This window comes from Chaetodon auriga, chromosome 5, assembly GCF_051107435.1.
Source record: "Chaetodon auriga isolate fChaAug3 chromosome 5, fChaAug3.hap1, whole genome shotgun sequence".
In the NCBI taxonomy this organism is placed as follows: Eukaryota; Metazoa; Chordata; class Actinopteri; order Chaetodontiformes; family Chaetodontidae; genus Chaetodon; species Chaetodon auriga.
The window spans coordinates 19,221,608-19,248,159 of NC_135078.1; the positions used below are offsets into that span (position 1 = coordinate 19,221,608).

The 26,552-nt window shown below is 42.5% G+C and overlaps 3 protein-coding genes across 4 annotated transcripts; 1 reads left to right on the forward strand and 2 right to left on the reverse strand.

Moving 5' to 3' along the window:
• Nucleotides 1-651: 651 nt before the first annotated feature.
• Nucleotides 652-10,727, reverse strand: fem1c (fem-1 homolog c). 2 transcript variants are annotated; one of them, XR_013077190.1, is made up of 7 exons: nucleotides 9,333-10,703; nucleotides 6,184-6,353; nucleotides 5,886-6,074; nucleotides 4,948-5,459; nucleotides 3,515-3,691; nucleotides 1,591-3,275; nucleotides 652-1,555 (listed from the first exon to the last, which is right to left on the reverse strand). XR_013077190.1 is itself a non-coding variant. In XM_076730979.1 (6 exons), exons 1-6 carry the CDS (start codon nucleotides 9,874-9,876, stop codon nucleotides 3,011-3,013), a joined length of 1,857 nt encoding a protein of 618 aa, XP_076587094.1. In that variant the 5' UTR covers nucleotides 9,877-10,727; the 3' UTR covers nucleotides 652-3,010. The 2 variants fall into 2 exon arrangements, 1 of the variants encoding a protein (XP_076587094.1); XM_076730979.1 differs by having other exon boundaries at nucleotides 652-3,275; nucleotides 9,333-10,727.
• Nucleotides 10,728-11,030: 303 nt separating this feature from the next.
• On the reverse strand, nucleotides 11,031-15,769 carry tmed7 (transmembrane p24 trafficking protein 7). The gene is made up of 4 exons (XM_076731133.1): nucleotides 15,730-15,769; nucleotides 15,228-15,425; nucleotides 14,164-14,409; nucleotides 11,031-13,394 (listed from the first exon to the last, which is right to left on the reverse strand). Exons 2-4 carry the CDS (start codon nucleotides 15,384-15,386, stop codon nucleotides 13,158-13,160), a joined length of 642 nt encoding a protein of 213 aa, XP_076587248.1. The 5' UTR covers nucleotides 15,387-15,425; nucleotides 15,730-15,769; the 3' UTR covers nucleotides 11,031-13,157.
• Nucleotides 15,770-17,014: 1,245 nt separating this feature from the next.
• Nucleotides 17,015-26,065, forward strand: LOC143321246 (RNA-binding protein MEX3B-like). Its single transcript, XM_076731470.1, has 5 exons — nucleotides 17,015-17,799; nucleotides 19,019-19,257; nucleotides 19,471-19,516; nucleotides 21,151-21,920; nucleotides 22,248-26,065. Exons 1-5 carry the CDS (start codon nucleotides 17,163-17,165, stop codon nucleotides 22,656-22,658), a joined length of 2,103 nt encoding a protein of 700 aa, XP_076587585.1. The 5' UTR covers nucleotides 17,015-17,162; the 3' UTR covers nucleotides 22,659-26,065.
• Nucleotides 26,066-26,552: the final 487 nt, after the last annotated feature.

The following is a 26,552-nucleotide window of genomic DNA, read 5'->3' on the forward strand; positions in this document are numbered from 1 at the left end:
TCTCTCAGCAAGGGCAAACAGTCCAATTTCTCTGCAGAGCGCCCGGTCAGCCGCTGTTGTTGTTTTATTGCTTTTAAGCAAGGAGTCTTGAACAAACAAGCCATATATCTGCATGTTTTTATTTGGGACAGTTCTTGGAAGCAACTGCATGCACAACATGAGCAACCCCTCCCTCAGTGTCAAAGGTTTCTCTGGACACATTCCAGTCCTGAGGGGTCCTCTGTCTACCCACTCCCAGCTCGAGTATCTGGAATGAGTCTACTGCTCAATGACTCTGCAGTAAAAGCAGCAGGAGCCTGGACTGGAAATCCAGAAATACAAGCAATACAAGTTAAGAGCAAAACCAACTGGTTGAAAGCTAAGTTGTGGTCATAAACTGAAGCAATACATTTTCTGTACACACTGATCAAACTAGTTTTTTCAGTAACTTTATATCAATTTCACTCAGGATTGAAAGCAGCCTTTTTCCTACATGTACTTTGACTGTCTGCCATCTGAATGAAGCAATGGGAAATTACCGAAAACTCAAACTGAAATGTAGACACCTGAACAAGTCTATAAGACATCACCCCACAGAAACCTAAACCTTTGCTGAAGTTTCCACTGCAGAAACACACACAATTAGGAAATAAAGACATTTGGACAAGGAGACATGTGCAACATGGGTTTATTGTCAAACTGGTTACTAAGACATGAACTTGATTAATGCCATATCAAATCATAAACTCCGCTGTAGTAAAGTGCAGATTCAAATCAAGTTGCCCTGGGAGTCCTCATACATTTTCTATGTCTGCTTTTGAACTGTCAGATTTGATAGACTGCAATATGAAACCTACAAATTATGAAAAGCCCTTTTTTTCAACCCACACATCTAAAGCTAATGTGCAAACAAGATAATTCACAAGCTTTACTATTCTGTATGTTGCGGCGTCCTCCCACTCGTTTGTGTCTTCAGTTCTCGTACAATTGGACGACGGTTGTACAAAATGAGCAGAACTTCCCGAGCTGTAGTCTAGTTTGGAGTCTAGGAGTTCTCGTGACAGGTTTTCTGCAGTGATGGGTTGGTTGATATGCTGCTGCTGCACATGCACAGTGGGCCAATATTGGTAACCTACTCATGAAAAGAACGACAGCATTTAAAGGTATACTACGCAGGAATTGTCAGTTACTGTTTGTAAACAACATTCAAACTTGGCCCCTCCTCGCCGGCTCAACGCCACCCGAAGCGCACTGCGTGTATGTATGCTGCAAGGTACTACTGGAGGAACTTTATCTTTGATGTAATAAAAAAGCAGATGCTTTAGCAAGCGATCCAAGCTAACCACCGGCAGCTGCCAGTTCAACAGAAAACAGGCCAACCCCGGGTCTTTCTTCAACCCCACCCTCTCTTTCAGTACTGTCCAACAGGTTGAAAACCCGCCTCTGGAACAAGCTTCTGTCGTATTTGCTTTTTTCTGCACTTGTTCCACCATTTTTGTAGCTTCCTCTTGGATGCATGGCATGCTGCTCACGGTCCGGCACCTACTAGAAACCTTTTTTTTTATAAAGTCCTGACCTCATCCGTGCGCTGTTATTAGCTGGGGGCTACACACTCACTGCCCAAAGATTGAAGCCCAGAAAGAAAGTCCAGGCAGAGGGCAGGGTCTGTGCAGACACACACTTGAGAGGGATTACTTTTGTATGAGTCAATTCATTGTTTCTTAGGAAAATCCTGCATAGTATACCTTTAAAGGTCGGCCATGTGTGAACGTTAAGAGGTCACTTCTGTGTACAAGCCTGCACGCTCCAGCAGTTGTAGACAGTTAGTTTGGCCAACTGTGGTTTCTAGTGGCAGTCATGTGCATTATGGAATCTCCATGAGTGCCATCTCACCAAACTCTTGTCCTCAATAATTTGTGTAAGCTCAAAAAACAAAAACAAAAAAAACACTCTGCATACAAGAAACACCTGTGTGGCGCTCACTCGTTCACACATACAAACACATTCACTCAAATTCAGTCACCCTTCTTACAACAATCAGTACAATGGTTTTGCATCCCCCTTCTGAGTGAAGTAAGGGGATACTGAAGGAAACGGCAGCAATGAGGTAAACACAAACTCATGAGAGATATTGCACAGACAAGTGCCGGCACAGAATACAACAGTCTCTCTTTCCAACAGCCTAGCCTGTGCATAGGAAGAATAAAGCACTTATGGTGTTCGCAGACATTAAACCCTTCTCGTAAAGCTTTGTTATACACTAAAGTGAGAAAGACAAATGAGTCTAGAATCCACACCACTTGGCAGATATCCAGATTTGCATGACAAAAACTAAATGTATTGTAAAAGTACAAAAAAAAGAGTAACCTAATGATGACTGAGGAAGGGTCCATGACTGTTGGCAACAGTGATGGGACAAACAAAAAATAACCTGAAGTCCCAGCATATGTAGAAATGCCTCAATCCTTGCTTTGAGAACAGAGAAGCAGGCGAAGTTGAGGCTGGGTTGGAGCCAGCATGGAGAAAAATCTCTCAAGTTTCATTCAATAAATAGCATAGTGGAATATGCAAAAAAATCAAAAAAAAATCAAAAAGAAAAAAAAAAATCAATGTACTCTAAAGCAAAAATGCGTAAACCCCTTGCTCAGTTCATCCGGAGATACAAACTGTGTCTGTCCATGTTGCAATCCACTCCTAATACATCTCCACAGATCGGGCTGTGACCAGTCTGAGCTGTGGCTCCACCAAAGAGCAAACACAGGAAGAAAACGGTAGCTCATTCCTCCATTTACTCCAGTCGTTTATCAGTTTATCCTGGTTGCATGAGGACATTTTTGTTCACACAAATCTTCAACTTCATTCTCTTCAAATTGTTCGGATTTGCAAGCCAAACCCACAAAACTGTCTTTCAGTTCCTCAAACACGTTGTGGGTCAGGCGTTGAACTTGTCAGTCTGACCGCTTGATGTAATTGCACCCCCTCCTCTTTTCCTCCACCCATCCATCCATTCCCCTCCGCTCCTTCATGATCATTATCTGTGGAGCAAGACGAAGGCCTCTAGTTTCTCTGGGATGTTTCCCCGGTAGTCGAGGCTGTGCTTGATGATAGCCCTGGCGGCTAGGCACTGCAGCGTGGTGTGGTTTATGGGCTGGATCACATTCCTAGACAGCTCCTTCTCGTCCAGGAGGTCGCAGGCCGTTTGCTGGAAGGCATTGGTGCTGTCAAAGTGAGTCCCGCATGAAATCAGCAGGTTCATGATGTCAGGGTGACCATTGGATGCAGCGATGTGAAGAGGACTGGAGGGTTGGAAAGGACAAGAGAGCCGCTGTAAGATTATGCTGGATGACATGTTACCATTTGTCTGGTCTGACATGTTGATATTTGTTTAACTGGTGGCTGCCTTGATGGTACATGATGGCGCAGTTGCAGAGCAAAATTATTAGGTATTTTTCATTTACCTTCTGTATTTTAATTATTTCTAAAAATTAAAACCAGCAGAGCAACTAGAGCAGTAGAAAAACAAACACAAACAGACCTGTTGTCGTCTTCATCGCGGCTGTTAACATCTGCCCCACACTCCAGAAGGATGGAAGCGACTGTGAGGGACGGGAACTTGCAGACGGGGTAGCGGCCCACGCAGGTGGTGTTGCGATCGACTGCCAGGTGTAGTGGACTGTAACCGTTCTTACCACACGGCTGGAGCTTCAGGAATCTGTGGAAAGATGTCAACTTCTCAGTTAAGGAATAGCAGCAAAGTGACAATGAACTACAAACATCGTGGTAACAGCACTACACAACTACAGGACAATGTCCCAGCTGTGTGACAATGTGGACTTCAGGTCTGATAGAACTGACACCGATTATGAGACAAAAGCCCTCTTAATGTACATGATTCATTGTCAGGGTGGGTGGTGGAAAAAAAAGATCAATTCACATAGGAACCTCGAGTCTTACCTCCTACAATTCAGAGCTGATTCACAAATGTCAAAAATCAATTTTCAAAATGTTAAGTGTGATGCTGACAGAACAAAAAGGCAACTGCCACGGCAACGCAGCACCTGGACAATCTACAGCGCACACATGCTGGTTATCTCATAGTTCATCTTCAAAGAATGCAGCACTTTCAAGCATTTTCTGATTTAATGACTAAATAATTTCCTTTGGGAGATGAAATTAAAGTATATTTCGAACTCTCTACGCCATCCCTCAGAGCCTAACCTTAGTGGAGCAGTGATCAGCAGTAACAAAGGAGAGCAGCTGATCAACACACACTGTGGCATTAAACAACTTAAACCAATTGAGGTGAAGAAAATAACTGCGCTCGGCCTGTTTCACCTGAAAAACCCTTTGCCTGCTCACGTCTTGTACAATGAAGGCTTTCCTCAGAGCTAATGGTGCAGCAGAGAGGCTGCTCGCCACAACACAGCGAAGCACTCCCCCTCATTTTGTTATGCACATACAGGCAACGGACAGAAAAATGCTTTCAAATTAATGAATGTTAATTTATTTACATAAAAAGGCTGCAGATCATTTATCATTTATTTCAATTGCCAGTTATTGTTCATATTGTAATTCAGTGGACTAAGGACACCAGTGAATGGCTTAGTGCACATATTGGAGGAAGAGACAAGAGAGAGAAAACAGGACTCTCTTTTCATGTCATTCGATTGAGAATCTAATCAGAATCGAACTGAGACATTCCCAAAGATCGAACTGAGACATTCCCAAAGATTCCCAAAGACACCCCCAATTAATTGATACAAATTCACAAATGGCTCGTGGCAGAAGTGGAAAGCATTGTGTAGTTCAAGTGACACTCTCCTGTCTGCTGACAAAGAGGATATAAATGTGCTCTCAAGGACATTTTCAGAGATTAGAAAATCACTGCCACAAAATGAGCATTCCCTCAAATCTACTATATTTGCAGTGGATGACGTTGCCAATACAAGAAATTTACATGGCACCCACCTATAGATAGTTTCCTTCTTGAAGTGGTCCTGCTCTGCAGTACACGGCACCTTCTCTAAAAGACAAATGAGGTGCAGGATGATTGACAGGGCCTTGCTGAGCTGGGCAGGGTCAGGAGGCATCGGCCCATTTTGTTTAACTGCCCGCTCAATCTCCAACACGCTCTTGGAAAGAATGCCCATCAAGTCCTCAAATGACACCGATGTCCCCAGAAGCCCCTTGGCTCTGTCCTGCAGCATGAAGGAGAAGAGTTCAGCGAACGACAGCAGGCTGGAGGCTGTCATGGGGCTGAGGGGGTCCAGGTTGCTCTGCTGCATGTCCAGCGCATACTTCCACAGGTTGATACAGCGCTCAAAGTTCCCAGAGTCGGCGTAGACGGCGCCTCTGTAACGGATATAGTAAGATGTGTCTGGATGCTGTGGGCCAAGGATTCTCTCACGGATGAGCAGTGCCTGCATGCGCATCTCATCCGGGTCAGATATCAGCCCGTCCAGCTCTTCTCCGTTTGTTACCTGGGAAGAGGATAACAGTGTCAAGACAATGGCAGGGTGCAGCAGTTTAGGCAGTCTAGGGTTTCTATGTGTAAGCGATGAAGTCAGAAGCACACAGCTTTCAGACCTGATATTGGACTGTTTCCCTAATACATACAAATCCAGCACAATGGAAGTATTTTTTCCCCTTTGTGCCTGAAAACCTTTTTTTTTTGAAAAATAAATAAATAAAATATACAAATATGTGCAGCCTCTGCCTCCAATGTAAGGACTACAATGTGCAATTTTCCCTGTACAGTGAATTTAAAAGCAGTCAACTTAAGTGTGTGCTGCCTTGACTAAAATATGACAACATCAGCAATAATGAAACCTCAAGAGCATTAAATGCAATGCAGAATCACCCTGGGGTGGTGCAAGGTGGAAAGACAGACTCACACTAATACTCACCTCCCTGGCGTAGTCATAAGCCATGATCAGCTGCTTGGGTTCAGGTTTATGGACAACGTTGTTACTGTCCATATACCTGAGATCCATGGCTCTCTTCCAGTATTTTAAAGCACCAAGCAGATCTCTCTTCTTGTCAACAAACGTGGCTCCCAAAAGCTCCAGGGCATCAATGCGTTCCATGTGGCTTGTCTGCAGAGGAAACAATATACGTTTCCAATTATTCAAACATCTTGCCTTTCACACAAACATGCACACACCTGTGCAGACAAACTCTCCGCGGGAAGTTTAGAAACCTGACCTGTTCGTGTGTTGTCAGATCATCTACGATGTTAGTGTGGCCTGTGACGCTGGCAGAGAGCAGGGGAGTCATGCCGTAGCCGTCCTGCTCCATGGATGCTCCATACTGCAGTAACATCCGCATGATCTCCAGACTGCCCGACTCTGCACAGTCATGAAGTGCTGTGTTGCCTGTGAACACAGGGGGAGACATGTCTTACAAAGAGCTACAGATTATGTTAGATATATTATTAATATATACCATATATATTTGAGAAGACAGACAAAGCCATGCCACCACATAGTAGCCCCAGAGAATTACTTATAGTGGAGCTAGAAGCCAGCTGTTTAGCCTTCACACTCTTTCCTCTTGGAATATATTCAAAATGGCTGCAGACCATCTGATACCAGGATTATCATGGATGCTGCCATTGAGCCCTTTGTTACATGCTCACTTCCACCCAATGATTACCCATTCTAGTGCAACTCAGACCATTCTACCTTCTGGTTGTAGCATAGCTTTCCAGTGGGAATGTCTGCTCAACAGCAGCAAACCTGTGCCTGCAGTGTGAAAAAGCTTTGCAAAGATTTCTCCATTAGACAATTTACCATTTCCTGACACTGCAACGTTTTGGAACAGTTGTTGAGTTGTTTGCCATCACCTGATCATGGGTGTCTCACGTCATAGGCGAAACCTGGCAAGGCCGTGATTGAAAATATAGTATTCTAAACAGCCATCGGCACTTTCTGATCTAGAACACATGTATTCATGTTCTCACAAGATGACAATGAGAATGTACAAAATGCCAGTTTCAACTTCTATACTCAGTGCTTATGCTGAATGCAAGCTTCATCTGCGTGGATAGACTGAAGGGAGCCCAGCAAGGACCAAGTCCACTATTATAGTTATATGAATGCAAAAGTCTGGAGGTAGAATAAGTTTAAGCATGTCTTGCCTGTCCTCATCCTACAAGCTTATCTTTCAAAGAGGTTACTTAGACTTCAGGGTCAATCATCAACAAAATCATTGTAAAATAAGAGATTTCCACAGCTGGCTCTTCCTGGAGTCAAACACAGGTAGTTCTTGGTCTGCAGGAGCACTTCCTGATTCCATAAAGTTAAAAGAATTTAAAACATGCAAACAAGTAAATGCCTTCAAGTAAATAAATTCAACACACCTCATAAACACAACATGTCCATCCTGACCAGCCAATGATTGAAATGTGGCACGCAAAACCGCTTTGCTTTCACTCACCTCTTGTCTGGCTGCTCTCACTACACTGAGGCTAATCCATATTCACGCAGATGAGACCAAACAGGGTTAGTCAGGGATTAACCATTATTTATACTCTGAGGTTTCTACCAAAACTACACTGATTCTGTCATCTTACTCTTCAAAATGAAAACCTGGGGGCTGTTGAACTGGGGCTTTTCCTCTAGTTTACTCGAGTTGGATTAACATCGTAGAAAAATTGTTTAACATTGGTGTTATGGTTTTAGGTTGCTAAAAGCTTTCAAGCGCTAAAACTTTTAATGTTTTAATGATTTTAAGATATTTAAAAACTGTGTGTTCCAAAGGAATATTATACTATTTCATCATCGTGTTGCCATACACTATCCATAGTACCTTTTTTGGGACTTCCTCTAAACCAGCTTTGATCAGAACTGACATTTTTTTTTTGGTGGGGAGATATGTTCAACATCATTAGTTATAGATGGTGCAGGTTGAGCTTCGCTTGTCTGGGTGATACATTCACTTCCACTAACAAAACAACTTAATCCAGAAACTTAGGAAATCCTTTCCACTGTCAGGGATTAGTCTGAATACTCACTATGTGCCTCCAAACAGAATTTAGGCTACCTTCAGGTCAAGTAAGGAGGGCAGCTTTTTAAACAGATCAGTCCGCTGTGACTGTGGAGCCCTGACCATTTTTTTCCGAACTTGCTTGCCTCCCTCCATCAACACAATGTCCATTGTTTTTGGAAATTTGCCACTTCATATCTAATATTACACATCTACTCCATCCTGTTGGTTCAGCTGTTATGGGAAAGGCAATAGTCTGAAGAATGGGCTGGTAAGAGTGCTTTCTACCTCAATCATCACACATGATCCTGTCAAGCACATTTGTAAGCACGTGTGTTTGGTTGTGCACAATGGAGCACCTGCCTCCTGCTCTTCTGCTGGTCAGGTGGATGAATTGTCTCGACTTCAGCATGTTGAATGCTGATGTGAATGACTTTAGTGTGAGTGCGTTCATCAAATAAGATAAGCTACAACAGCACAGTTCAAGATGGCCACTCAAATGTGTGCAAAACAATTCATGTACATGTATATATGCCTTCTTGCACATTAGACAGAGTTGTGCATGAGGATAAATACAGATGCCAGTACATAAACATATTTTGACAGTATGATCATTTGGAACACACAAGCATTCAGATGGTCGGGGAAGGGGACTATGATGCAGGACTGGTTTGTCAGATATTTCTTTCTAGGAAATTGGTCACATTTGAAATCCACTCTCACAAACATGAAGCTAACCACAGCTGCTGTGCTCTGAGGGAAGGAACAATACATATTTCCCAGCCTTCGTAGCTATCTATAGTGGTGGTGTTTAATACACTGGATAAGTTAAAGCAGGGTATCACTTAATGCTTTTCTTTTCAAGCAATCCTGTGGTCTGTCATCTCACACAAGACAATACCCTAAAAAAAGACAGTCATGCATTTACAAAATACCATCTAAGGACAGAATAAGATCTTTCAGACACACCCACAGAGTCAGTCCAAGCTGACGTAGTTATCATCACAGCTTTCCATTGTGGAACCAGAAGTTCATTTTCTTCTGTTGAGTCATCTCAAATGGTAAAATGCAAACACTTCAATCATTATTGCATACTGTTGTTCCCTTCTGGCTATAGCAAAGTGTACATGTAGATCTGTGTACAACAGCCATTTTTCTTTGATTTCAAAATGACTTGCTATGTGGTGAAGTCCACACCTTTACCATTTGTCAGAGTTATTGTAGAATAAAAAATTGAAACCATATTGAACTCTGCAATGTGTGATTCTGCAGAATCAATCGGTTTCTTATTTCAGGGTCAGAGATCATGTGAATAAAGGGAGGTACTGTTAGGTTGCTACTGACAGCTGAGTGTGCGACCCACTCACCTTTTACACTTTTTCTGTTGACATCTGCACCTTTCTCCAGCAGGTACTGCGCTATATCCTTGTGTCCTTTGTAGCAGGAAATCATAAGACACGTGTGGCCGTGTCTGTTGGCCACTTCCAGGTCAGCTTTGTGCTCCACCAAGTATTTCACAATGTCCAGGTGACCGTCAAAGCAGGCTGCCCTCAGGGGTGTAGAGTTGGTGAGGGTCGTGCTGTTGACAGATGCTCCGTGGCCCAGCAGGGACTGGACCACCTTCAGGTGACCTGCCGCCGAAGCGGCCCAGAGAGGGGGCGCTCCTTCGATGGTCTCCCCGTCAAAGTTCACCGACCCACCGACCTCAACAGGAGCGCTGCAGCACTCTAGCAGGTACTCTACTAGGTCCAGGTGGCCGTACCGGGAGGCCATCAGGAGCGGGGTGGCCCCGTTTGTCTTCTCGCCCATCAACTTGGTCACCTCGTGTCCATCTTTGTTCTCCAACAGTTTCTGAAGCAGACGGAGCTTACCGTCCCTGGCTGCGTTAAAAACCGCTGTCTTTAGATCCATAACTGAGAGTTACGTTCACGTTAAACAAAAAGCAATGACGTCCGTGAAACAATCAGTCAGTGATAACTCGAGGTGTGCGTAAACGTGGCTGTGGACCGGCGGCGATCGGGACCTTTTGTTTACAAGGTCCGACTTTCTGGCTAACGGTAAAACTGGCTAGCGTTTTGGTTAAAAATCCCACAGCAATTCGTGACTTTCTACACTTACGCTTTCAAAAAATGGCATGACCTGTCTGTTATGTGAATCTCTAACTCTATTAATAGCTCACACGTTTGAAACGACCCTTGGTCCAGTAATACATTTGTCGCCGCGTTAGCAAGGTGGCTAGTCAACTTCCTTGATCAATTAAGCTAACCGACTAGCTCCGCTTAGCTCAAATACTTTACACCTCTTTATTGATTGTTCGACCGATACTCATCCGCTGACACTTCTTCTCCTCCAAGAAGCTCTCCTCCACTAGCTCTGCTTCCTGTGCATGTCATTGTTTCACAACATACTCCTGGGACGTTATTTATTTTTGCTTTCGGAGGGCCGAAATACAGAAATCCACCCCCACCCGTTGCGCCGTGCTGCTGCTAGCTTAGCCTTGGAAAACGACGTTCGCTCTCTTGTGCGGCCAAACAAGCAGGGGATATCCCCAGTATCTGCGTCGCTCTTCTTTCGCCCACACGTCGAGAAGAAACGACAGACGTTACCCCCAAAACAGCGAATAATAGTCGTCCATGTAGCCACTCCGTAAACTGGCACGACAATAATCTCAGCGAAGGGGAAGGTAAATAGGGAAAGGCGATCCACCCACGGCTCAACCGGATGATCACGACTCAGTTTCTGTCAAATCGCAAACCCAACGCAGTCTTTTTTCTCCTCTAGCGCAAATGATTGACGTGCCAACGACCAATCACAGAGCTGATATACTCTTACGTGGCCAATAAAAAAAATGACAAAAAGAAATTCCTGTTCTTTAAGTACCTGTGAATTAACAGAGAGATAACTACCAACGGAAAGACAATCCAACGTCAAAAATATCTTTAAATAGATCCTCCGTATCTGCCGGATTAATACATACTTTGAAATAATGAATGGGTGCAAAGCTGGCCATTATGGCCTTGATTATATCACTCCCTACAGGAAAGAAGAAGCATGACCAGGGGATGTATTCAAGAAGGTGATCTCTCACTGAAAACCAAGTGTTTATTAATGGTGAGAAAATCAAAGCATACCCCGACATTTTAACAGAAAGTTTATTCAGCCAACCCAATAACTTAACAAGTGGCCACAATGTCTCAGAGCTGAATTTATGTCCAAAAATGACCTGTCAGCACACAAACCTGTAAATGCACCTTCTACCAAAACTGACAATGAACATAAAGTGAAAGGGAGCAGAATAACAAAGGAAGCAAAGCCAAGCCAGGACTAACAAACAGCAATAATAATAATGGATCTTTTGAGTTGTTTTCCATGTCTCTGGAATCAGTCGTGACAAGTCAAACAAGACCAAACTATAAAGTCAAAGAAGCATCATATTTTGATCTCCTCTGGTGGATTAGGTGTAAATCAAGTTTGTCTTTGTCATAAATATGAAACTTATATTTTTGACAAATTTCTCACATTACAACATGTCTTCTAGCTTTGCCAGGAGATGAGCTGACCTCAGTCCAATTCATTGATGTTGTGTACTGTAAAACCTCTACAGGGGACCTTCAAAATGACTACATGATACCACGGCTGTATTTAAAAGCAGTCAGATTTTGTTTGCAAATTAGTGAATAATGAGAGAAAGAATGACCCACTGACTTTCATGTGATTGTTATCTTTAGCAACACCACCAGGCTGACATAAGTCTACAAATACTCTATATAGTGCTTTCTGTAGACTAAAATGTTTAGTGAAATTCATCTTAAGAATGAAAATAGCATGTTTCAAAGGTTTCTTTCAGTATTGCTGATTGAATCAGATGATGAAAAACTGAAAAAATGACAGTTTTCAGAGTCATTCATATTATACAGCCATCCACATCTTCCTTCCTGCACCTTCAGATAATTGAGTAACCAGTGAGGGGACAAAATTTGAAATTACAACTGCAACTCAAAGTTCCTAGAATTATATTCAAGCAACATTTTGCAAAACATTAATTTTACAACAGTGCTGTATAAAACCAAGAGGACAATATGAGCCCACAAGATAAATAAGTTGTTACACTTCAAACAGCAAAGGCAGAATTAGATTTAACATTGCAAGGGAACCAGTGAAAGACAAAGATTTCATAACAAGCTGGTGCACTTAAAATTGCCACTTTAGACACAAAATGTGTCATTTGCAAACACAAGAATAATATTAGTTATTTCTTTTGTCCCCCACCACAAAGATGAGTCACAAAGATGTTATAAAGAAGAGGAACCTGTAATTAGAAGATTCTTAGGAGACAAACCCCCTAGGTGTGGTCAAGTCGAAGCATGACTTTGCCCCAATGTATAATTGAGAAAATTCAATCTAAAATGCAAAAACTGACTTTATCATCTGTATTTCTAAAGTCAATCCTTCAACCCAAATACAAACAATTTCAAGCTATTATCAAATGATGGCGTACTCTCTGTATTGCAGACTCCCTTCTCAACTCACCTAAAATGACAAAGCTGATAAAAGCAAACATAATATCTGGTCTTTCTCACTTATTACAGTGCGGTTTAATAACAAAGAAAAAAAATGCAACAGATTTTTCATAACCAAATCCTTTGCTTTGCCTTGTTTTAGAGACCGAATGAACTGCAGATGAGGAAAGAAATCCTCATCTCCCTACGTTACACATTTAGTCACAACTTTAACCCCCTTGGTTATTTCAGTGCACAGTTTGGGCTGAAAACTGGAACAGATCAGGGGGAGAGAGGGTATGAGATGACGGGGTAGAAAATTACACAAATAAAATAAGAACACATTTAGAAATAATTTCAAATATTCAAAGTATTTAAGGTTTACTTTAACTGTATGACCAGCTGCTTGAACTGCCTCAAATACAGATAGTTACAAGCAACATAAGCAAGCCTTTCTCCAGGTTTTCTCTCTCAAAAACATTTTAAACACAGATAACCTTTCTGCTCAAGACTCATTTGCATAAAGTTGGTAAGAATGCCAGTGCTGGAAGAAAATTACATGTCAGATTGTCCGACCTGGCTGTTTGATATGATCCAATTTCAGATCAGCACTGATATTCTAACTCACTCTAAGCACAGGAGCCAAGGTACAAATGAAGAGGTGATGAATCAGATCCCAGCGCTCAGAGACTGTTACGATCCAACGCGTGTTGTAGTGGTCTTCTTGTCAGAGAAGAAACTTCTCAGCAGGACCACCTGACTGATGCTGACCACCAGAAGGATAATGGCTTCTCCAATGGACCAGAACGCAACACGGGTGTTGAGGTCCTCTGCCCGACTGCGTCCCTGGGCCTCACGGAGGCGGAAGTGTGTCTGGTAGTCAATAACGGACTTCAGGGCCTCATGAATGGACACGCAGGCTGATTCCATCTGGTAATGATCATAAAATGGAAGCCAAGATCAATACAAGATATTTAAACTGAGGCTGGAAATGAAAGACTGACCAGCTAACAAGAAGACAATATTAACCTTGATTCACGAACCAGATGGAACATGGGGAGCAAAAATTCCAATGTTAAAACATCCCTAAACTTGTAAAATGAAGTGACATAAATTTAAGCATAGGATTTGGAATCAAGCATCTAACTAGCTATAAAATATTGTATTTACTGGCTGCAGTAGATCCAAACACTTTGGTGAAAACATAATTGGCACATAAAACATTTTACATTGTGTTAACTGCAATAAAATCTGAAACAACTGCAGATAATAAATGATTGGTATGAAATAAAAATATGTCCATCCTCCTTAAAACTCAAGACACTCGAATAGACAACTCGACAAGAGAAGATGAGTATGTAGTGCTGAGCACACCCAGACAGGTGTTTCACTCTTTTACAGCAGGTTAAACCTCTTTTCAGGTTAAAATTGGGTGGAGCTTGGCTGGGAATTTGCAGAAGTCACAAGGCGTCAGTTGTGACGAGTAAAAGAGATGTTGAAAAGTGCATTGTCTCATGTTGAACCACATGCTGTGTAGAGAATGAGGCTGCAGTTTCTTCATCAGATAAAATGAAACAAATATGGTCTTATGCTATATACTCCGTAGTAAACTACACAGTTTTGAGAAACCTATAGAAACATTCGCTCCCTCAAACCCAAACATGCAAATGCATAAGCTTGTGTGAGCTTATCATCTTACCTGGGTGAGAGCAGTGACTCTGTTCTCATTGGGGAACAGTGGAGGGTCATCGCCGACCTGGAAGTCAAAGTAAACCGTCTTGTGTGTGAAGGTGGAGAACTCATTACTGAAGCAGAACTTGTAGGTGCCATTCTTGGCAGCTGTGAAGGTAAAACTGTCATATTGCTTCTTCATCTCCTTGTAGAGTGTAGTGCCATCTGGGTCCTCCAAACGACAGTCCACATCATAATGGCCACCGGTCACCACCTAAGAGAACATAAAGACAGGAGGACCATAAATTGAGTAACATAGTGACAGTGTTTTTTCAAGCATTTTATGAACTGTGTGAATTTTTTCAAACACAAAGCAGACGGGCCTACAATATTGACAAAATTCATGTCGTGACTCTCACAACCAAAGCAGTCAAATACTACTTTAAGTATTTTACTAGAAGAAAATCCTATCCTATTAATCCTTTAATATTTTCCTTGAATTGATTGTTGGGCAATTACATCTCACTACAGAAACGACAACAACAAAGAAAAAAAAAAACTGTGCTGTGCTGTTAGATGACTGGTATGAAGACTAGAAGATATCAATAAAGGCAAACTTCAAAAAGTGTGACTCTCATAGCTTTAAATGAAAATACATATAAATCATATGATTTACTATATTGGACAGAAAAACCTGGTTACAAGTGCAGCATTCAGATTCAGACTATGTTAAACACTAACACAGACTTGCTTGTGAAGATACTATGTGTCGGTGTTTTACATTACCGGAGTCAACAACACCAGCTCATGCGCGATTACCACATACAACGGGCGGAAAAACAGTCAAAAACTGTTATTAAGTAATATTAAAAAACTTGTATTTATTTCAGAAAAACTACCTTGTTATTCATCAGTCAGACAATTGCTGTTATAAAGCTGTTCCTAGCCCTGGGATGTTAATATTTTTTCTGTAATCTTCGAAGCCAGACATTGCCTTCAGGAGGATAGTGTTGACTCTGTTCAACTCTGACATTTTCCCATTTAGGACGACTGATAAAAGCTTGGATTTGGGCTCAAAGAAGACCCACATACCTGAAACTCGAGTGTACACTTTGTGCCGATGATGATATCCTCGTAGAAACACTGCTTGGCGTTGTCTGGCAGCTCAAAAGTTAGCTCGGAGCCCAGCACCCACCCACACAGAAGCTGGGCCCACAGCACCTGTAATAGCACCCGAAAGGATCCGTACATCCTGAAGACCGAAGCTTTAAAGTAAAAACTTGAGCCGACCTGCAGAAATAAACATTAACAGACATCAATCTCAAACCAATACCGAGGATGGCAGAAAGACAAAAATGGTGACAAAGCAAACCCGGACATTGATATTTGCGACAAGTTGTTAGCTTAAAGCTAACTGGCTAGCTGGCTGGCCTTCATATTCAAGAGACAGAAATGCACTCGGAATTTATAAAATTTTCTTAGGGCTTGTGTATTCGTGTATTATACGCGCACTATGGTCACTGGAGTTAAAGTAAATCCAAACATTATCATTTCTTAATTCATTATTTTGTTTCAGTCAGTATTAGCTACTCACCACAAAGTGCTCACCCGGATGTGACTAATGCTAAGTAACGTATTACAAATGTGACACTGCATTGGCTGTCATCTGGAAAAGCCCGCCCTCTGCTCCCTCTCATTGGTTAAATAGAAGAGGAGGAGCGCTTGCGAGATCACGTGGGCCACGTCCACGTACTTGGAAAGCACATCTTCCTTAAAGCCGTCAGTGCGCTCCAACGTGGCCGATCCAGGTCAAACGGGGTTTAGATATAATACATCTGGAAATGATGTTGTGTTAGGCAGTTTAGACAGACGATATCATACGTTTACTGAAAATGCGGGTCTACTGAAAGATATTTCAATAAAAAAAAATCTACTAATACAAGATCTTGTAGAAGTCCAGAAGCTTAATCATTGTCATTTAAGATAGCCTCCATTTGTGACTAAGATGCCCAATGTTATGCAAGGTCTACTGTTTTTGTATGACTTTTATAGATTACATCTATGTAAAGGCATATGTGCTTCACACCTTCAATAACTGTAAACATCTATCCCCATATTGCTATATTTGGGCTCTCAGAAGACTTCAATGATACACCTACAAACAATTAGATGTTATAGCTTGCACTTCCTTACTGGCAAGGCGCCATCTTCCCCTTCACTGAAAGTCTACTAATGCACCCTTTAGCACGCAGTGGCGCACTGATGTCGTGTTTTTTCTAAACCAAGACAACATTTGCCTTGCTATATTGTGACATTTGATTTGTATTTACGGAAATACCTGTAAATAAGCATGACTTCTCCAGCCAGCTATTTGTAAGAATGTGCAATTTCTTTATCAACTCTGTGGAAGCTATAACCTGAAGTACCAGATCTTGTGCATCCAGATGCTACATAAGGTAATTGAAGCGCACTGTTGTATTCAAAGTCGCTCAGTCCTTAGAAGTTGGTTGGGGAATGCTTTGTCCTCTGTCCTTTGTCTTAAAACCAGCATGTAGTTGCAAGAGGAACAGTAACAGAGACTACCTATGGCCTGCGCACAGAGCCATGGTAATTGACATTTTGTCAGGCACACATTGGTCTGTTCGCTGCTTCTGCATAGCTAATGTATACCATCTTTGCCCTCAATCTAAGCAGTATAATAAAACTTTACGTCTTTTTGCTTTTTCTCTTTATCTTAAAATTATATTTTCTGATGACACCCGACTCCTGCATGATGCGCGTTCAGTGCGTCTTCTTGACAGTTGTGAATATACGTCTGACCCCAAAACAAAGTCTCGCGTGAACGAGCCGTACGAGATTACAGTGTAGGGAGGGCTGCATGGAGAGCTGGAAGACAAAACAAAAGCCGCACATTTCAACTAACAGGCGCTGGTCGCTTTTTAGGTTTTATTTTTTTATACATCAAGACAGATTCGGTCATTTATCCATATATACCGTTTAGCGACAATACTATAAAAGTTTTGCATTATGCCTAGTAGCACGTCTTTGCTAGAGGCCGACGAGGGAGAGTCCGAGGTCCCGCCGCCGCTAATGCACGCTTTCGCCGGTATGGGCCTTGAGGAGCACCACGGCACCCAGAGCCAGAATCCCGAACAAGCAGATGAGAGCCTTTCCTTTCACCACCCGCGCCAGCTCCCAGCGGTTTCTCATTTCAACCTCCTCGGTACAGTCTTAGATTTGAAACCGCTGCCTCTGCATCGACCGCCCTCGGGAGATGATGTGAACGTAACGGCAGCGCCCGAGGACGAGGAGCAAGAAGTTGTAGCCGACTCCTCGGGCTGCACCGGTAGCTCGTTGCTAGCGCAGGCCCACCTTCACCGTCACCTCCCATCAGGGCCGGGTGGCTCCGCGATGCCGTCCGGGATGGAGCCGCCGCACGTCGAGACGGTCTTGTTGTACAACGGAGACGAGCGGGATGATACTGTGGCCGGCGGCAGTGCCATACCACCGGCTAGCAGCTTGGCAATGCTACCGTCCGGCGTGTACGGGGAGTCGGGCTACGAGGCCGAACCTTCACTGTTGTGTCGGCGAAAGAGCGTCAACACAACCGAGTGTGTGGCCGTGCCGAGCTCCGAGCACGTCGCGGAGATTGTCGGCAGGCAGGGTGAGTCTTTGTTGTCTTTCGGATGGCTTTACCTGGATTCATTCGCTAACTTGAAGTTGCTAATGGGAGTTTGGGGGAAACTTGTTGGGAAGATAGTTGAGGCAGCAGTTAAGGAAAATAAAACATACACAACATTAAAAACAAGACAGTAGTTAAATGTAAATAGAAAACAAATTTTATGATTACAACATAATGCTAGAATATAAAGAAAACGTAATGTTTCTCTGGAACACATAGCTAGCAAGGTTGTAGTTAATTTTGTTGGAAGTGAGAATTAACGATAGCTGTCGAGTTAACTTGTCACCCGCATTGCTAGCATCAACGAGTAACTGTTACGCGCTATTTTACATAATTAGTTAACATCTTTATAGGTTCTATTTTGTTCATAGGAGGCAACTGGCTATTTGTGTATAGTGTAAACATAAAAAATTACCTATAACTAACCCAAACTATCATTTAATTAGAATCTTCAGCTGTGTTGAAAAATTCAACGCTAGCTTGAAACCAGCTAAGTTAGCTTAGCACTCCACCTAACTGGGTCAACGGCACCGTCGTCCAGCACCCTTAACAAAAGTTTACATCACAAGTTCTGACAACCAGCAGTTCCCTCTGAGTCCCCTCGCTTTAACGACTCGTCGGTATTATGGATGTTTTGTCTGTGCTTCACTGACAGTGAGCCTGTCTTCAACCGTGCCTTGTCGAGCTCAACCAGGCTCGGCTTTGTCTCGGAGGAGAACATGAAGAGTTGGTCACCATTGCTTTGCCACATCAGCTGTAGGTTACAGTTAGTTCCGTGACATAACCAAAGACTTCTGAGATCCGCTGACCACTGCTGGCTTTTCTGAGATATCCGTCGCTTTTATCTGGTCTTTCACATAAACTTTACAATGCTCAATGGAAGGGTTGGGAGACTGTTATGTCGTATTTGAGACCAGTTGGGGGAGGGTGTATAGACTGCAGTGTTGACAACAACAGGAAATGGGTCTGGTAATGATGTTGGACTCTCAACCACAGCTGAAAGGAATATTTAATTTATAAGCTATGCAACTTTTAAATGGCATTAGTGACTGCCTACTGAAACTGCATGTGTCATGATCTTTTATTAGTTCAACTTGGAGATATTGAATATTAAAGTTTAATATGTGTATGCTATGTGATGTGTTGAATAAAAATCAAACTTCCCTGTCTTTCCTTTTCTCTCTTTAACCTGTCCCGACAGGCTGTAAGATCAAGGCACTTCGAGCTAAGACCAACACGTACATTAAGACACCAGTGAGGGGAGAGCAGCCTGTCTTTGTTGTGACAGGGCGCAAAGAAGATGTGGCTATGGCTAAGAGGGAGATCCTGTCTGCAGCCGAGCACTTCTCCCTCATCAGAGCCTCTCGGAACAAGACGGGCCCTCTGTCTGCTGTCACCGGTCCAGGGACCCCCTCTCTACCTGGACAGACAACCATTCAGGTCAGTGAGCACGTGATTGTGAGTCATGGTGTTGTTGAGCGTTAAAGATATGAAACAGACATTCTAGTGCAGTGAATCACATCAAGAGTGACAGAGTACTGTGTATGTTACCATGCAAGCACATTTTTTAAATAAAAGAGGCTCTGTCTTGTATCTGTTTGGGTGTTTGTCATTGAAATTGTGTGTAGTTACACTGTCATTTCAACCCTACAGGTGCGGGTACCATATCGTGTTGTAGGGCTGGTCGTGGGTCCCAAAGGTGGGTCTTTAATTTATCCTGTATTCAGATGATTGTTGTTGGCTCTAGTCACATGACTTCATGTTTGTATTTCTGTATTTGTCTGTCTGTATGTCTGTATTTTGCAAGTTTCATTAAGTTGTGCTTGTTTTACACAATGAAAGGAGTATTTACAATAAGGCAATATCTTTTTAATGTGTTTATGATTCTCACTCTATGAAATGAGGGTGTTAGGGACAGAAAAAGTCAACTACCTAAAGGTGATTTTGTTCATATTTAATTTTTACTATGTAACTCATGATCTACTTTGTTTCCGACTATTAAATGAGCCACATTGTTTCAGTAGTCCATACATAACAAGTTTTTGTTTCTTTTTTAAAATTCAGAGGCAATTGTGAATTATCTAATGGATTACCTAATGTGTCTTACGTTGCTTACAGCTTCTCAAAGAGTTTTAATATGCTGAGCTCTACTCCAGAAGGTTACATTTAGCTGTCACCCAGTCTTTAACCCCTTGCCCTGTTGACATTACCACCTCAGTGTCAGAAAGCCCTGGGGTTGATTTGTAAATTGAACTGCACTGGTTCTCAACCATGTGCCACGATGCTGGAGATGGTGAGGTAACATGTCAAATGCCATCAAATTAGAAAATAATGAAGAAACGCTATGCCACACACAGAAGCAAGACATAGTGTGTGATCTTAATAATCAATATTTAGTGTTTACAGGCATTTTGAGAATGGACTCCATGATTTGTTTCTGTGTTTCTGTGCATAAATGGTTACCATTGAGCCGTACGTCAAAAGGAAATGTAAGGCATTCTTTTTCAAATATATAGTGTTGACATTCGAGAAGATTCCAACACTAGACTGAAACTCAGGGTCTTGTGGTTGGGTGGTATGTGCTTCAGCCAGCTGAGTCACCAGGACAGACTGCAGTTCAGTGCTATAATTATTGCACAGCTGTGCTTCTTCCAGTTCCAACGTCAGATATCATCGGTTTGAAAAAAACTAGTGTGATTACTGAAAATATATAATGCTGTTCATGTCACTGTGCAGTCCTCAGTATTACTCTGTTAGTGCTAATTTGTCAATTTGACACAATCAGGTCAAGCTGTAGTTAAGACATGACAATGAAGCAAGCAGATTTGTTCTTTTTTTTTTTTTAACGCCTCTCTCTGGTGACAGCTGTGACTGCAGCAATTCTATATTCAGGTTGTCCGCATGTACGTCCATCCCATTCTTGTGGACGTGATATCTCAGGAATGCCTTGAGGGAATTTCTTCAAATTTGGCACAAACGTTCACTTGGACTTGAGGATGAGCTGTTTAGAGTTTGGTGGTCAGAGGTCACTGTGACCTCACACACACATTTTTGACCACAACTCAAGAATTCATACTCTGATTATGACAACAGTTCACACACATTTTGAATAGGATAAAATGATGTGAATGATGTGACAACAGTTTATATCCAGAAGGGTCAAAGGTCAACTTCACTTATACATCATAATGGGTTTTTTTTTGCATGAAACTAAATATAATGTCTGAATGCTCTTGGCATTCATGTGATCATGTGATCAGAGCATTTTTCAGACTTAGTGTTCAACTGACAGCTGTTTAAATACAAGGGTCTTGGTCTGGTCATATCTTTCAGGGGCAACCATCAAACGTATTCAGCAACAGACCCACACTTACATCGTAACGCCGAGTCGTGACAAAGAGCCTGTGTTCGAGGTCACCGGGATGCCAGAGAATGTGGATCGGGCGAGAGATGAGATCGAGGCGCACATTGCCCTTCGCACAGGAACCTGCGGAGGCATTGAGGCTCCTGGTGTAGATAACAATGACTTTCAATTCAACGGAACAGACGTCAGCTTTGAGACGTCTGCAACACCAGTTGGGCTGGGGGAGGCTGGGTGGCTTCATGCTGGTGCATCATCACCAGGTGGTGGTGGTGGTGGTGGTGGTGGTGGCGGCGGCGGCGGCAGTGGCAGCTTGCTGCCAATGAGTGTCAACAGTACTCAGCGAATCAATAGCAATATTAACAGTGGTATCAGGATGTCTTCCACCTACCGCAACGACAGCTCCAGTTCCCTGGGCAGCGGCTCCAGCTCAGTTGATTCTTTCCATGGCAGTGGGAATGGAAACCGGATGGCAGATTTCAGCCCGACCGGTGCGTTTAATGCCAATGCTAACAACAACAACAACAGCAATGGTGGCAGTGCAAGTTTCTGGTTTGGCGAGAGCCTTCTTCCTGTGGGGTCTGAGGAGCTGGTCACCCTGGGAAGTGGGGGCTCTTCATCAGGATTTGACCCACTTACCATATCCACTGCCCAAACCGCGCACCCTGGTGCACAGCCACACATTTGGAGCCCCTTTGTAGACCACCAACCCCTCCAGGCCTTTGATGCTCGTCAGCCTCAGGTATGTGAATTTCAGTGTGTGAGTGCAGCTCATAGCCTCCTGTGTAGGCGGTAAAGAGAACACCCCACAGGTCAAAACAATTTCAGTGTGAGCTTTTCGCTTTTTGACTTTTGATGTAGGCAATATGAATAAAATCCAAGCATCAGAACTGCGATTACTATTACAGTCATGGATACACCAACTGATCGTGTCATATACAAGCAGTGACACTGATCGCACAGAAAATGCAGTAATGATCCATTCGATTGGTATTTCTGAGACATTTGTCTTGAGTCGTGTTTTTTATGATGATGGTCATCTAATGATGGTTGCCATCCATGTCTCCAGACCAGTCAGCCTGGGACACCCCGGCTCTCTCCAACATTCTCTGGGACAGAAGCCTTGGAGCACCCTCAGGCCCAGCGTGTTCACCGAGGACCCCTCAGCTCGGCCGGGACCCTCGATGCCCACAGGTTCCCCTCTTACAGCTCGGCCTTCTCCTCTTCCAGTGAAAGCACCGCCTCCTCTTCCTCCCCTCCTGAATCGTCCCTCTCCTATCGGCCAGGGCTCGGATCAGCGGTCAGAGGACAGGAGATATGTGTCCACTGTATGGATAACCAGGTGATCGCTGCCTTGGTTCCCTGCGGCCATAACCTCTTCTGTCTAGATTGTGCCACCCACATATGCCAGGGTCCAGATGCTGTCTGCCCTGTGTGCCTGTCCCCGGTTACACAGGCCATTCAGCTACGTAATATGTGATTTTAATCCATTTACCTTGATGGCTGATGAGGGATCAGCTTCCCCAGCACTTCCAACTCATGTGTGGGGAAATTACAAAACTGACCCCAAATTAGTCTCTAGATTTGTCCTCACCCCGGTTTTGTCCAAGCTGGTGTTTGGTTGACAAAGGTGAGGAAGAATAGGTGAATAAGGAATAATCTGTATTTAGGGCACGGGTTCGTGTGTTCAGCCCGTTCATGTGCCTGTTATTGTGAAGTCTTCTTCCTTGATTGATTGATTGATCAGTGGGAGGGTTGGAAGCCCTCTGTGTAGCATTGGGTGGGGTGGGAGATATATATATATATATCTTTTTTTTTTCATGATTTTTGATCTACATTTTCTTCTCCCTGGAAATCTAGTTATCAGTGTCTGCCTGCCTATATTTTATTACATTTTTAATGAATTCTGTTGATACATGATGTTGACTTTTGGGTCAAAAAATATTTTTTTTGTCTGCTACAGTTGTTTTTATGTGCTGAATTATGGCCCAGCCCCTTTGCCTTTCTATTATTCTGCTCATGGCAGGAAACTTTGAGACAAAAAGAGGAGGTGAGCATGTTTACATAAAGTCCTACATATGAATATATAAATTAATAGTATTCTCCTGGTTACCACAGAAATTGAACGCCTACTGTAGTAAACTGGAAATGATTTACACACGCCACTGTATCCCAGACAATTTGCATAAATATTATGAGGCTTGCAATGTGTATCTGCAGTACTTTAAACAGGATTTTCCAGACCCATAAATCGAAATTTTTGAGCATTGCTGAGACAAACAGCACATTGATACACGTGCAAACACACCCACTGAGTGGGTCAAACCTGCAACTGCAAAGATGTCACACTCCAACGGCAACCCCTTGTTGCCCCTGGCTTCTTTCCCAGATTAGAGCCAACAAGTGGGTAACGTCTTTTTGTAGAGTACCAGGATGTTACACCACTGCAGTATCGCCACGTTGCTTTCCATTTCTACTTTGGGGGAAAAAAACTGTTTACAGTAAACTTGTGCCTAATTCTGTTCTGAGTACATACAAAAGAAACAACTGGTTGAGCGGACACAGTGTTGCTTTGTCTTAAAACAAACTTGTGGCCTTTTTGGAAAGCCTGTCATTAACTGACAACACTATCTACAAATCCAGATTTAGGCTCAAAAGAACACAAGCTGACAGACTGAGGTCTTAATGTTCAATCCCTTAAATGAATTTTGGTGGAACCGAGGTTGTATCACTGGGATGTTTCTTTTGCTTCCCATTTTGTTGAACCTTTCTCAAGCATCTATTGCTTCTTAGCAACAAACACTCCCATTTAGTTCATTTCTCTTTCACATTTTTTCCCCCTCTTTTATTTCCTTTTGTTTACGTCTTGATTACATCCTCGTTTGGGAAACCATGTGCTGGTTTTCAGCTAGGAAGATATGCACAGCTCTTACCTTTGGTAACATTCCTCCTCCCCATTATCGCAGACACTTTAATAGATGGTTTAAGTATGGCTACTTAATAGTTAAAGCTCACCCGGGAGTCAAAAGAGCTGATATTCTTATTAAACTATGAGGACAGCTGTCATCTGGAACAAATCCCTGTGCTGTACAGAAGACCTGCTGACATTTCAGCCATCTCAATGGTGTCTTTTCTTTCACTTGAACTGCTCCACCATGTGGCTGTCTCATCACAGCCATTTTGTGTCCATGTTGGTAAGCTGCCAGCAAAACAATTCCACTGGGATGCAAAATTGAGTAGAGGGCCACCCGTGGCTCTTCTGTTTTTATGTAATCCCACGTCTTGTCTACCAGCCCTATGCAAAAATCGTCTCAGTATGTTAACTACTCGAGGAAGCACTAGATAAATGAAACTCCTTGGGTTTTAATCACAGAGCTCAAACAATCTTGGGCTTAAACTTGTAGACAGACCTATCATATGTTTTTTTTTTTCTTACTACATTTCAGTCGTGGTTCACTTTCGTTTCCTGCTTTAATGCATTGATGAAATGTTACAATGGTACACACTTTGATACTCTTGTTTCATCAGCCCATTTGCTGTTGTCCTGTGCCCGACTAAGCACAGCCTTCCCCCATATCTTATCATACTGTCGACTGGACGGGACTCCAAACACACCACGATTTGTTGTTTTCCCTCAGCCCTTCCACGTGTGTCTCTGTCTGTTCCTCCGCCTGAAAAGTGAAGAAAAGGTACAATTTGGTGGAAATCATCTCAAATCTTAGCTTTAAACACCAGTGTCTCTAGACTTTGTTTTTCCAGGATTGAACGAGCTGACAGACATTTCGAAGGGGAAGCAGCTGAAGTGATTTCATCTCGGACTGTGCTGACACCACATAAGGTCAATACTGTTGCTTTACTGAGTGGACATTGGACTGCAGTCCCTCAAGGATTCCAGCTGTAAACGGTATTTAGGACTTATTTCATCGCCGAGCTCTGTTTCCTAAATCTCGCCTCTTTCATGGATGATTGAGCTGTCTTGAGGAAATGGAACCAAACAAGTCCCAAAAGTGCAAAAAACCCATCTGCTTCTGCCCCCTCTGGTCTTCTCTCCGTCCTTTTTCTTTGACTTCTCTCTGATCTACGAAGGGTCGATCTCTCTTTGCTCTCTTTCTCCCTCTGAGGGAATGCAATACACTGTCGGCCCTCAGTTTGTTCATGAATCTATTGACATTTTTGTGTATGTATTATATAATATTACTGTTAATGACTGATAAATATACAGAATTATTTTTATTTTGTTACATTTCATATATACATAAATACATCTATATTAAAATGTTTACAATAAGATTTTTACTTTTTTTTTTTTTTTTTTCACTTTGAGTGATTAAGTGAATGAAGACTTGGAAATCCAGAAATATTGCAGGAGGGTATCAATGCTATCTGCTTGTAGTCTAGTTATTAGTTTACAGTATTGATGATGATAATAGTATTGATAGCTGCCATTTAACCTAGTGGAAAATGGAATGTGCATCACGAGCATGTCTTCATAATGTACCGCCAATGTAAAACGTCACACTGCAACTGTAAAAAGGCCAAGGATTCAAGCTGCCTGTCATGTCTGTACGCCACCAAATTAAGAACAGTATACTGTAAAATGTATCTTAGATTATCTATATATAAATACATATATTGTTAAGTTGTACCAACAGTTCAAAGTATTTGCTAATTTTACTACACTTTTGTTTTGTATATGTAGGGGGAGTCTTATGGCATATAAATTCTTCAAATTGAGTCAGGAGTTTAAAAGCAGACTATATTTTATAACGGCCTTTTAAGTTATTGCGGCCAAAGCACTGATATTATATATTTGCTGTAAAGAGAATTTAAGAGTTTTATTTTTCTGATATTAAAGTTACTTAATAAAGACGGTTTCATTTAAAGCCATGTCAGACCTCTGTGATTCTTTCGTGACTGTTTCAATGTTTGTGCTTACACTCAGGAACGTGACGCTGCTTTTTGAGGAACCAGGGGCCCATTTCACCAGATTTTCAACATGAGATAATTTCCTCTCCCTCATTTTGACATGTCTCACTAATAAAAACCAGCTCTATACTTTAGACCCATGTGTGAGCATGTGACAGCCCGGTAGGACTTGTGAACACAGCTTGCTAAAGGCTCCTGGCTCTGATTGTGTTTCTTTGCTCAAAGTTCATACCACAAGACAAACTCCCTGGAACCAAGAAGTGGCTTTTTAATTGGCTGCGAATTATTGAGTTCAGGTTTGTAGTGAAAGTGAGCAACAGTCACCAAGTCGTGGGTTCTTCACATTATTGCATTCTAACATTGCTAATTCTTATATTTACAGACAGCCACAGACTGCTGGTATGGAGCCTGAAGTGAGGCACATGACACAATGAAAGTTTGTGACCCC

What these genes read in the sequence shown, in the direction of transcription:
- tmed7 (XM_076731133.1), bottom strand. Translation starts at nt 15,386, where the DNA reads ATGTACGGATCCTTTCGGGTGCTATTACAGGTGCTGTGGGCCCAGCTT. An exon ending in AGTGTACACTCGAGTTTCAG is followed by an intron (nt 14,410 to 15,227) that starts GTATGTGGGTCT and finishes ATGTTCTCTTAG; the next exon opens with GTGGTGACCGGTGGCCATTA. An exon ending in GAGTCACTGCTCTCACCCAG is followed by an intron (nt 13,395 to 14,163) that starts GTAAGATGATAA and finishes GATCATTACCAG; the next exon opens with ATGGAATCAGCCTGCGTGTC.
- fem1c (XM_076730979.1), bottom strand. Translation starts at nt 9,876, where the DNA reads ATGGATCTAAAGACAGCGGTTTTTAACGCAGCCAGGGACGGTAAGCTC. An exon ending in CAACAGAAAAAGTGTAAAAG is followed by an intron (nt 6,354 to 9,332) that starts GTGAGTGGGTCG and finishes CTGTGTTCACAG; the next exon opens with GCAACACAGCACTTCATGAC. An exon ending in AAGAAGGAAACTATCTATAG is followed by an intron (nt 3,692 to 4,947) that starts GTGGGTGCCATG and finishes ATCTTTCCACAG; the next exon opens with ATTCCTGAAGCTCCAGCCGT.
- LOC143321246 (XM_076731470.1), top strand. Translation starts at nt 17,163, where the DNA reads ATGCCTAGTAGCACGTCTTTGCTAGAGGCCGACGAGGGAGAGTCCGAG. An exon ending in CTGGACAGACAACCATTCAG is followed by an intron (nt 19,258 to 19,470) that starts GTCAGTGAGCAC and finishes TCAACCCTACAG; the next exon opens with GTGCGGGTACCATATCGTGT. An exon ending in GCTGGTCGTGGGTCCCAAAG is followed by an intron (nt 19,517 to 21,150) that starts GTGGGTCTTTAA and finishes CATATCTTTCAG; the next exon opens with GGGCAACCATCAAACGTATT.